General features: G+C 39.9%; 2 protein-coding genes across 8 annotated transcripts in view; one reads left to right on the top strand and one right to left on the bottom strand.

The window, feature by feature from the left end:
• SLC44A3 (solute carrier family 44 member 3) overlaps positions 1-1984 on the top strand; it is an 86324-nt gene extending 84340 nt beyond the window's left edge. For all 7 annotated transcript variants that reach the window (XM_070786067.1, XM_070786066.1, XM_019957022.2 and 4 more), the window contains 2 exons: positions 458-694; positions 1809-1984. In XM_070786067.1, the coding sequence (XP_070642168.1) occupies positions 458-694; positions 1809-1904 (333 nt within the window). In that variant the 3' untranslated portion in view covers positions 1905-1984. The remainder of the gene's footprint in view (positions 1-457; positions 695-1808) is intronic.
• A 1886-nt stretch (positions 1985-3870) lies between these two features.
• CNN3 (calponin 3) overlaps positions 3871-12282 on the bottom strand; it is a 30374-nt gene continuing 21962 nt past the window's right edge. Inside the window, exons 2-7 of the mRNA XM_070786070.1 lie at positions 10439-10560; positions 10153-10219; positions 9225-9362; positions 8740-8856; positions 6502-6648; positions 3871-4981 (exon numbers count right to left, since the gene is read on the bottom strand). Of these exons, the coding sequence (XP_070642171.1) occupies positions 4640-4981; positions 6502-6648; positions 8740-8856; positions 9225-9362; positions 10153-10219; positions 10439-10560 (933 nt within the window). The 3' untranslated portion in view covers positions 3871-4639. The remainder of the gene's footprint in view (positions 4982-6501; positions 6649-8739; positions 8857-9224; positions 9363-10152; positions 10220-10438; positions 10561-12282) is intronic.

The raw sequence follows: 12282 nt of genomic DNA, 5'->3' as shown, positions 1-12282 counted from the left end.
CATGGACTGTGGCCTGCCAGGCTCCTCTGTCCATGGGAATTCTGCAGGCCAGAATACTGGAGTGGGTGGCCATTTCCTTCTCCAGGGGATCTTCCCGACCCAGGAATCAAACGTGCATCTCCTGCAATGGCAGATGGATTCTTTACCACTGAGCCACCAGGGAAGCCCTGAGGTACCATTACATCTACATAAATAAAAAAATTAGGCATAAATAAAATGAAAGTATATATACTCTTCCCATTCTCCAGATTAACTGGGTTTTCTTTTGGTATCATCATAGCTTTTCATTTTTTCTTCATATATTACTGTATCCAGTTTTCTGACAAGTACTCATTATAGTAAGGCATATACACCCCCACATATGCACATATATGAAACTATTATACCTGACAAAAATCTTTTCTACAATATCCTAACTAATTTATAGACATTTTCAACAAACTCTTGTTTTGGACAGGTGTTGGTGGTGTGTTTCACAGTTTTTGGAGGACTGATGGCATTTAACTACCACCGTGTGCTTCAGGTGTGGGCAGTCCCACTGCTCTTGGTCGCTTTTTTTGCCTACTTAGTAGCCCACAGTTTTTTATCTGTGTTTGAAACTGTGCTGGATGCACTTTTCCTGTGTTTTGCTGTTGACCTAGAAACAAATGATGGATCCTCAGAAAAGCCCTACTTTATGGACCAAGAGTTTTTGGTAAGTAAACATCTCATTTCCTTTTTCAACCTCCATCCTCATAATCTCAAAAGTGTTGAAGACTCACACATAAAGGAGGCTGGCACCCAGCTTATTTTCTCTCCCGGGTAGGCAGGCTCTGTGAACTTCTACCACAAGACCCAAGTGTCCTGAGAGTGAGATTTGCCTTGTATTTTCTGAGGCTGATCCCACCTCCCTTATTGAAACCTTCTTCTTGGAGAAAAGTGAAGCTGAACGATTAACACTTAGTAAATGACCCAGGGTAGGAGGTATTTTGGATGCAGTAGCCATCCAAGTCCCTAATGGTCTTAATGGCTTATTTTGGCCTGTTGTGTGGTCCGGAGCTTTCACAGTTGATCTTTTTTCTAAGGCATTTTTGCATCCCCAAATATCATGTCATACCAGTTGTATTTTAGGGAACGCCCACTCCCATGGAGACCAGTCACCTTCAAGGCCACTATTGACAGATCTCTGATTGTGAGGCCCTTTGTTAACCAGGGCACAACAAGGCTGAGAAAAGCCACACCCTCAGTAGAGCCCCCACCCTATCTGGAAATAGCAGGCAGCTGTTCCCAACAGCTTTTGCAACACAGTTGTTGCATATTTGCCTTATCCTGTGTAGACAGGGATATTTTAACAGCTGAATGAATCTTCTCATCTTTTTCCCTTGTCTCTGTCAAGTAACATTTTAACAATTTTCTTTCACTTGATTACCATAAAATCTAGGCATTAAGGCCCTTCTGCTTTGAAATAGAGAATGCAAAGCACTCCTTAGTCCAACCAGGCACTGAAGTTTAAAAACACTTCTATAGTTTTATAAATAAGTGTATCCTTCTCCCAAAAGAACATAAAAATACAATAACACTTTAACATATTTGGTATGTATTCCAAAGAACATGTTTCTTATGGTTCTTATGGTATTAGGAAGTTAACTAGGTCTCTACAATTTACACTTTTTTGATTAAAAACCCACTTTGAAATCTACCCCCCAAGATATCTTAGTTCAACAGGGAAAACTTTAAGGATTAAATTCCCAAAATGATATGGCCAAGTAAATGACTGCCAATCAGTGTGGACACAGAACACTGGTCTAACTCATTCTTTTATTTTTCAGAATTTTGTAAAAAGGATCAACAAATTAAACACAAGGGCACAGAGAAACAAGAACTCATTAACAAGCGAAGAGGGAACAGAACTCCGGCCATTGTGAGACAAGTGCCCGTCAGGTATTTGTACCTGAAAAAGTTTCCTTCTCCTACGAGCCGTGCGCAGAATAAACGATAAGGCCCAGTGCGGTCCCATTGTGGTCCCAGTTCTTCGCCGCTGTTTTTGTCCCCATTGTTTGACCACATTACAATACTAGAACCAGAGAAAAAGTATGCAACCTTTTTGTACCAAATGAGACTGAAAAATCTTTTAAGACTTTGTTTATGCGGTCAATTAAAAAAAAAAGCACATTATGTAAAAACTCATTTCAGGGCACCCTGAAAAGGACTTCCTCACTCACAATCAATAAACCTTAGCAGAAATCTCTGGAATATTGCCCTACTACAGAGAACTTTTTCCTAATCCTCCACTCCTGGAAATGAGCTATTTATGTTACAGCTTTTCAAAGTACAATTCTTCAATTTAGGGACAATTAAAACCAAAAGTATAACTGGAAATACCACCTGATGGGCATGGCATAGAATAGGCACAAGCTTAATCAGATGTGAAGTTAAATTTTGTTCAAAGTACAAGGCTACCTCGTAGAAATGAGCAAACGTTCTGCATAAGTGGTTTTCAAGCACGGCCCCACCTGAGAACTGCCTGGAGGAAGATTTCAAGTTCTTCTGCCTGGACCCCATTCCCAGGTTTAGATTCAGTGGTGGGTCAGAGAAATGGGGGGAGGGGAGTCCTTGGGCTGCTGCTGCTAAGTCGCTTCAGTCGTGTCCAACTCTGCAACCCCATGGACGGCAGCCCACCAGGCTCCCCTGTCCCTGGGATTCTCCAGGCAAGAACACTGGAGTGGGTTGCCATTTCCTTCTCCAGTGCATAAAAGTCAAAGTGAAGTCGCTCAGTCCTGTCCGACTCTTCTCGACCCCATGGACTGCAGCCTACCAGGCTCCTCCGTCCATGGGATTTTCTAGGCAAGAGTACTGGAGTGGGGTGCCATGTTTTTCCTTTTTAAAGCTTTAAACAAATAGAAACATCTAACATGTTAATTGTCAGCCGTGCTTCAACTAGATGAACAGGTGAACAGAATTACCCACTCTCCTAAAAGGACAGCCAGTCTGGCTTATTTGGCAGGACAAACAGTGAATATGTTTCCCTAAACCCCTCTTCACGCAGGGCAGAAAACTCCGTGCAGGCTCAGGTCTCCTGTAACAGATGCAGATTACGACTTTTCTCTTAAACAGCACCATTGAATTAGCTGAACTCATCTCCTTTTAAGAAAAGGATTTACAAAGCAGTTTCTCTAAAGCATAAAACTTGGTCATTGTTGTGTGATGAGCAAGTCAACTGGGCTGGTTTTGTGGGTGCAGACACCCCTATGTCCTCATTATCTGCCTCAGCGAAAAACAAGCAGGCACGGTTCACCCCCAAGGCCTGAGAGAGCCAGTGCTATCGGATGAAATCACTTGGCTGAGAACACATCCGCAAGTATGTTAACCACTTGTCTCTTCTTCATGATTGGATTTTTTTTTATCATTATAACACTTAGATGTTTGACCTCCATGTCATACCCAAAGGTTAGGTTTTGCTAACACTATAAATCCTCATCTGTTATCAAACAGCATGTCCTATCCCTGATCCAGATGTTTCTTAGTATCTATTCATCCTAGAATATGACATAAAATCACCCTACCCCATCCCTAATGTTTCCCAAGATGATTTTAAGATTATTCCAAATTGGATTTTAGAATGAGGTAGAGGCAGCTGAAGCACAATGGGATAAGCAAAGGGTCAAGTGATAGTTTGAATCCTGGCTGGCATTTCCTGTGTGCAGTGGGCAGGTCCCTTCATTTTTCTAAGCTTCGTCTAGAGCATTCAGTCCCAGTGTAATGGTGTGTAGATTCAGTAAAGAAATGTTAAAGTACCTTGTAACAATAGCTGGGAAAGAATACTTAAAAAAAAAAAAGTCTGACTCTACCCATCTGAAGTTAGCCAGAAAAATAATCAGCCTGTGGCTCGTATCAATGTTCAAAAAAAATATTTATTTATAAAAAATACAATGGGATAGGTTTATGCTGAGAAATGCAGCAATAAATACAGTGGAAGAAAACAGAGCAATTCTACATCGATACATTGGCACAAACAGGAAGAGCAAAGGCACCCCCAGACTTTGATGTCTGCAGGCCAGTTTTGTACATGCTCCTTTTGAAACACCACTCGGAAAAGATCTCGTCGCCTTAGGTAAAAAATAAGTACACATATAATCACAAATGCACACTGATCAGGACTTTATTTAAAAATTAGCAAACAATACTGTAGAAACATTGATATGTAAATTTCTAAAACGCTGCATCTTAAATTTAGTTGGCAAAGACCACATTTAGCTATAAGCATGTTTAGTCTTCCATGTAGAAACAAGATACTAAACTGTAAAAAAAAAAAAAAAGCTTCCTATTGTTTGAAAATACCAGTTTAAGTAGAGGACTGTAAAAATGCATAGATTTTTAATGAAAGAATTGACTGTACAAGAGTACTCCCCTTTCACAGTATTCCTTTTTACTTCATATGTGAGTTATTGGTTATGCTGTAGGATTTAACTGTCACAGCACTAAAAGGCAACTATTTAGGGAAGAGGCAGAAAAAGGTAAAAGGAATGTATGTAAGGCAATAGTTCCTTTAGGTACAATAAGCATAATAGTGTTTTAGGAAGACAAGATAAAAATTACTCAAGGCTAGCTTGGTTCTCACTGAATAAAAACAATGGGCTAAATACTGAGCTCCTCTGTGAATCTAATAATCAATGCCTTGGTCACCATACTGGTAATCTCTGGGGTAGTCATCTTGGTACTCGCCATGATATTCATCGGGGTATTCTGCCTGATAATCACTATCACTGATTTCTGACCCATTGGTTCCTGTTCCTTGGCTTCCGTTGTGAATGACAGGTTCTGTGGGAGCAGCACAGTATTTGGGATCATACACTTGCCGCCCAAGCCCATACACACTCATTCCTTTCTGGGAAGCGACTTTGTTGGTACCCATCTGTAGGGAAATCGTCGAGTTGTCCACGGGTTGTAATGTTAGCTTCTGATCGTAGATGTCTCTTCGGGTACCCGGTGCTAACATTCCCGCCTAGTATTAAAACATAGCAAAGTTAAAACAGCAGCTAAAATCTTTTCCTGTGAATTGTCTCTAAATGATGAAATGCACATTGAACATGAACACTAGTAACTTTCATTCGGTTCAGGGGTAAAGCTAGCTTACCAAAATATCTTAATGCTGAATCTCTCTTACAAAGTACTATTCATTGGCTTTCAAGCTAGGTCAGTCCTTCCCTTCAAGTCCTTGCTCTGCTATAACGTTGCTCTGTGGCCTCAGACAACTTAATTTACTTTCAGTTTTAGGTTTCTCATGTACAAGGTGGAGACAATACCACCTCCTTTGGATTAGGGAGGAGACTGGACACAAAGACTAGAGAAACAAGGCCGAGTGCTGGCATAGCTGAAAGTTATAGCTGAATGCCTACTATGACCATACACGCTCTCCAGGTTGCCAACTTCAAAAGTCTGTAATACATTTAACAAAAACCACACTGATGGAACAGGAAATGGCAACCCACTCCAGTATTCTTGCCTGGAGAATTCCATGGATAGAAGTTCAATGGGCTATAGTCCTTGGGGTCGCAAAGAGTCAAGACACAACTGAGCACGCACATATGCAATGTATAATATAAAATTTTTACTGCTGTGTAAAGCAAATAAAGATCTTTCTCAAAATATTATAACTTAAAAAAAAAAAAAATTTCACTCTGAGCAGTCCTTAAGGACTTGAGGCTCTGAGGTGCCAAAGAGCCAGCCATCTCAGAACATCTACTCCCCTCCTTTTCACAGGCCGGTAACTCACCTCATCTCTTCCTTGATGCCAAGCACATGCTTCAGATTTAATCGGTAAAAAATACCTGAGTGGCAGCCCTGAGACAGAGCCCATGTGACAGGACAAGCTCCATAAAGGGCAACACCACGCCTCATGAGGTCATGACGAAACGCTTTCTCAAAACGTATCCCCACTCCTGCTGGATATAAGACGTATTCTGCTCTGATGTAGTCATGGGTGCACCTCCTTGCGAGGCACTGGTGATCTGTTTTTCACAGGAAATACCTCCATCGTGCATAGTGTTAGAATACTATTCATAGCATTCTCCTTGTGCTGATTTCCATCCACTTATGCACACATTTACCAGGCTGCTAGCTAGAGTTCTTTGTAAAACACCAGATAATTTTACCTACCAAGTTTGTTGAGGGCTCCTTTAAAACTAAGAAGCATTAGAAATAAGTAAAAAGTCAGAGCAATTCACTTGGATTCGGAGCAAGAACACTGTAATAAACGTATCTTTTTCTTCCGGTTCGGTAGAAACGCCAGCTGTTCTTACTGCCAATAACAGCCGTGGCCACACGGTACTTGTGTGGCTGCAGAAAAGGTCCTTTGATCCTTTTGCTTTCTCAGCAAATCTTACTTTCCTCAAGGAGTATACTCTATATATATATGGCACAAAAATAACCACTTTGAACTTGGTTAATAAGAATAAGGTTAAGTGTGAATTTAAATGGCCCTTTTGTACTCTCTGAAACAAGTATAATCAAGGTATCACTTACCTGGCTGGCTCCTTTGTTGGTGCCCATTTGCAGGCTAATTGTGGTCTGATCAAAAGGTTTGTCAGTTTGCATTTTGGGATCATAAAGGTGCCTCCTCGTCCCATAGGCTGTCATACCTGCTTGGCTGGCGCATTTGTTGGTTCCCATCTTTTAAGTTAAAAATAAAATCACTAATTATCAGAAGTCAACAATCTATAGGACACAACCAAACTTTCTGTTCTGCTAAAAAAGATTTAGCAAAAAGTCGGACACGACTAAGCAACTGAACTAAAAAAAGATTTCTTAGAAGGGACGCCATTGACAAGTCCCCTCCAGAGCTGAGGTTGCCATTAACTAAATACAAAACTTTTATGCTTTTACAAATAAAATTTTAAGGTGCTCATTTGCAAAAGAAAAATTTCAAAGACTTCATTGGATATAAAACCTCACAACATAATCAGATAAAAATGTGCACACAGGAAGAGAAGGACAGACACACACAAAATTACGACACTGGCAGAATTGTGACTAATTTCCTATGCTACTCTTTCTCCCACACTCTGTAGCACAGGCAACCAAATTAAGGGGTACCTGCTTCAGCCACTTAAAGGGACAGAGCAATCTCTGGCTCAACAACATGCTTTTCTACTCCAGATGTGTTTTGTATAAAATGTGATAGTAAATGTCAGGTGTCTTGTCTGGCAGCTTAGCAAGGGCTTAAGTTTCATTAAAATCAACATTTTTAGGGGAAAAAAGCTACATTTTATATCTCTAATTCACGTATCATTAGACACAGAGAGGCAGAATGAAGAATTTAAATTCAACCACATTGAGAGAAAATTTTAACTTTTCTTCTCCACTGTGAATAACATGGCTTCAGGGGTAACCAGCATACCCTGTTCCAGTTGGGGACACATTTCTACTGTTGGTCTTTTGTCCTTAAAAACAAAGATCTATTAAAGGAAAACTGTATCATTACAAGTTAAACCTGTGTATTGGAGAAGATAAAAAATATAGTAAGCAAAAAGCAAGGGGGGGAATCACTATAGTTCTAACATTTAGACACTCACTCGTGTATTACCGTTCAGTTTTACCTTGTTTCTGTGTATATACACAGACACATGTACCTACAAATACACACACACACACACAAAAATATGCACGCGCATTTTAAACATAAAACTGGGATCACGCTGACAACAGTATTTTATAATCCTGATTTGTTTTCTTTAATCTTTGAACTCTTGTATTATCATCTTTTCATTACTAGTTCCATTTATGGAGTTACCGTATTTTTTTTGAGTAATCAGTTATCATAATTTAAATAACTGATTACTGGAAATTCATATTTGTAATCTCTCGCCATCAGTACAATTTTGTACTGTGTAAAAAACAAATTCATCTGTCAGTTATACTCCAATAAAGCTGAAATTAATGAACAGATCCACCTCATTTGACTCAATCAACAGAGGCGCATTGTATCCAAAAGGATCAGATAGTAAAGCCCTTAGCATACTAGGCATTTAGCAGTGGTGTTTTTGTGACATTCTCTAAGAGAACAACATAAAGGAAAAAAATACCTGAATGAACAACTCCCCAGTACTGACAAACCATGCTTTAGGGTAAATAAATGACTGGCTTTGAGGTTTTATAAAATTGCTTCATTTGGTCAATAACATTTAGGAATTTATAAAATATGTTTTCTTGGAAACTAGGACAACGTAATTAGGACTAAAAAAACATTTCCTGGAGAAACAATTACTAAGTCAGAGGGCATGTCTGAGGTTTCTTCTAAAACCATCATTGTCTAATGGGCTTTAAATGGAGATAAATTGTATAAGCCACATATCCATTGCAAAATGTATATATATATATATATTCCTTAGACACTTTGGATGGTGAAAAATAATAAGCAATACCACATCATTGTTGTCTAGTCACTAAGTCAGCTCTGACTCTTTTGCAACACCACGGTCTTTAGCCCGCCAGGCTCTACTGTCCATAGGATTCTCCAGGCAAGAATGAAAAAGTGAAAGTATTAGTCACTCAGTTGTGTCCAGCTCTTTGCGACCCCATGGACTGTAGCCCTCCAGGCTCCTCTGTCCGTGGAATTCTCCAGGCAAGAATACTGGAGTGGGTTGCCATTTCCTTCTCCAGGGGATCTTCTTGATCCAGGGATTGAACCCAAATCTCCTGCATTGGCAGGCGGATTCTTTACCATTGAAGCCACCAGGGAAGCCCCAATACCACATTACTTACCTGCAAACCAATTACACTCTGGCCAGCTTTTAATTTTCCTTCATCAAAGCGTCTTGTTTGTTTTTCTGCATACTTAACTCCAATGTCAATGGTTGTATGGAATCCTTTTGTTTTGGCCTACACAGAAATATGCACACTAACTGAAAAGGAACACTTACACAGATTCTGCCAACAGAGTTTTACAGAAGGAACAGCAAAGAAATTATAGGGTCCACAGATAAAGGTTTCATTCGGTAAGACCAAGCTCGTGGTGAAAAAAATATCTAAGGCCATTCAAACTACACTAGAGACCTCTGAAACGTGAGTACTCTAATTAAGCTATCCAGTATGAGGCAGCTGATGTCAGCAGCCTTTCTCCAAAGCTAATAATTACCACAGAGACAGGCTTCTCCCTGCCTAGCCTGAATTCCCATGAGGGCAAAGACGCAATTAATCACCAATGTAGTAGGGATTTCTTTAACCAGCCATTAAAGACATATACGTACCAGACCTGCTAGGGCCACCAACGTAGTCTGAACCTGGGTCATGTTTCCATTCTCAAAAAGATCATTTGCTTCAAATATGTCATGTGGCTTCATGCCATAAGCCTGAATAGCTTTAATAAAGTTGCCGATATTCTCCAACTATTGAAAAAAAAAAGCATATAACTTTTGGAGCTAAACACTGACATTCATATTATCTAGGAATTCTAAGTCTTTATGACTAAATACAAGATGCAAGGCAGAAAGCTACTTGGCAAGGATTCTTAACCAGATACATAGTAAGTGTAGCTCTCTTAGAAAAAGGGAAAGAGTATTTCATAGTGGATTACATAATGGTCTTTTTAAGCAGTCAGGTTTTTTCTTTAAAGTCAAGACCGTCCTTACATGTTTTAAAGAATTCAGTGTCTGAGCTATCCAAGACTGGAATTTTCTTTCTCAAATGGTACAAAATTACATTAATGCACAATTTATTGTGTTTAAATTTTAATTTTTAAAAAATGTGTGGTTACTAAATGATTATTCTGTCTCAAAACATGCTCAAGACAAAAGATTCAATTTTACTTAATCATACACATTCATAAACTAAGACTAAGGTTAATACCATGTTCTACAGTCAACCCTTGGTTATGTTAAATTCCTTGATTTTCCCCTTATTCATCTTGTGGTCTAGGTTGTCTTTCTCTGTGTAAGCTGTGTCGACTCCTGAGAGTACACAGACTAAATACAGAATAGGAAAACTTCTAAGCTAAACATCTAAGAGTCACAGAACTAATTCTAAGTAATTATGGAAACATTTGAAAAGTAACACTATCAGAGAACTAAATATAGTCATGTACACAGATTTCCACTAAAATGTCTAAAAACTGTAATCAAGTTCTTGCTGCATAAAGAGTAACCAACTAGAATCAGGGGTTGCTGGTTTGGCTGTTACCTGAGGCCAGTTTAATGAGGACTCGTTGACCTTCTTCACTGAGCCTGGCTGTAGCTTGTTGATGAGTCTGAAAAGAAAAGCATTAAGTGACAGCATACTTATTGGAACAAACCAGGACTGGAATGTAAAGTTGGTCCTTTCAACATCAGTAAAGGAAAGCATTAAAAACATTTGCAGAATATCAAGGTTTGCCACCCTGGACTGGGAAAGAGGGCATGACAGAGGTGACCCTGGGAGGTGACCCTGGGAGGACTGGAAGAGCAGCCACGTCAGGGCCAAGACTTACTCGCAGAGGATAATGCCATCTTTCAAGCCCAGCTGGAAGTTGGCGCCAATGCTCATGCCTGTCACCTCTTCTATCCAATTGCGGAGATCTTCTTCTGCCTGATGATCATACTTGGAAGCAATCTGAAATACAAGTTACCTAACTTTAGAAGTTTCACACTAAAGCACCCAAAGCTGCTGGTTCCTTCTTATTAATTATTCATTCAGACCATATCTGTGACCTGCAGTAAATTACCTTCACTGGAGCTCACTGACAAACCTAACCATTTGAGCTTCAGTAACTAATAAAACTGTTGTGATTAAGGAGGTGTCATACAAAACGATGAACAACACATGGAGGGAAGCTGGGACTGAGAGGAAGAAAATATGGATCAAGCTAAAACAGATTCCCATTCATGACACACAGGAAGTGAAAGGCTAACAGTGTATTTCGATATGGCACTGGCAACTTTAAACGTCGAAGATTAAGTCATCAGCTACCACATGAAGTGAGAGTACGGGTGGCAGCATTCTGATACGTGCAACTGTTTTACACAGTACTGCAACTGGCCAATGCCCAACAGTCTAACAGTTTTGTTGCCTAGAAAGTTTGGGTGTTTCTGTGTCTATCTGGCCAAATACACAGCACCCTACGCATATACACACACCTTCCTCACAATAATTATTGTACTTACACTAGAATATTGAAATTCTGCTTAAGCATAGTCTGTATCATATTAGACTCCTCACAGGAAGGAAAAGCATTTAATTCACTTTTGGACTCTTAGTACCCAGCACTGCCTCCAACACCCAACCATTTAATAAGTAAAAGAAAAGTTTACTCTCTACTTACAGAATTCAACAATAAATGCAACATTACCAACACAGATATCTGCTTTACTATCATACATGCTAAAAATACCTGCTACGAACAGGTTTTAAAAGATCCCTTCATAATAAAACCATAAACCTCAATTACAAAAAATAATAATTAAATGTAAATATTGTTAAAGATCACATGCTCAAGTACTTAAGCTGTTCCTTATCCCAGGGTCAGTCCTTAAACAGGCTGATCAGAGTTATTAAGGAGAACACAGCTGGGAAGAAGGAAAGATTAGGTCATTTTTCTGCTCATTAGCACAGGTGAAAAGTGCCCCCAGCACACAGACAATGCCCAGGGGGATGGCCATCACAGTAAGCTTGGGAGTGAGCTGCAGCATTGATGGAAATGGAAAGAATTGGTAGAAATGTTTGCTTCTATAACATATGACTGAAAGAAATGAGATGGCATGATGACATTTTTGTCATGGAGAGGCCCTTCAAGTTCCAGTCTATCCCAGACACAGAGGAAACCTTTCCCCTCTCCCCACCAAGTTGGGCTTCTGCCCCAGTAATTACTGTGCCTTTAGGAAGACAGGAGCTTCCCAGGTGGTGCCAGTGTCAATGCAGGAGACAACAAGAGATGCAGGCTCGATCCCTGGGTCAGGAAGATCCCCCGGAGAAGGGCGTGGCAGCCCATGCCAGCATCCTTGACCGCAGAATCCCATGGACAGAGGAGCCTGATGGGCTACAGTCCATAGGGTCACAAAACAGTTAGACACGACTGAAGCTACTTAGCATGCACACATGTTGAGACAGCAGTCCTTATCATCTGCATTGCTCCCCAAACTAGAGAAAGAGCTCAACAGCCTTTGACAAAATAGTAACTTATTTAAGCTGCAGATTTACTTGACCAGCTATTGAAAATGGAAATTCAATGAGTTTATATTTTCATGTTAAGGTAAGTTAACACTGTGCAGTGTTTCCTGGATTAAGGTTTGGCTTGGAGATTAGTTTATATGAGATAGTTCAGGCACAGCACTGTGT

The sequence above is a fragment of the Bos indicus genome, chromosome 3, assembly GCF_029378745.1.
Source record: "Bos indicus isolate NIAB-ARS_2022 breed Sahiwal x Tharparkar chromosome 3, NIAB-ARS_B.indTharparkar_mat_pri_1.0, whole genome shotgun sequence".
Classification (NCBI taxonomy): Eukaryota; Metazoa; Chordata; class Mammalia; order Artiodactyla; family Bovidae; genus Bos; species Bos indicus.
The sequence above is the reverse complement of the archived record's forward strand: the minus strand, read 5'-3'. Positions and strand labels throughout refer to the sequence as shown.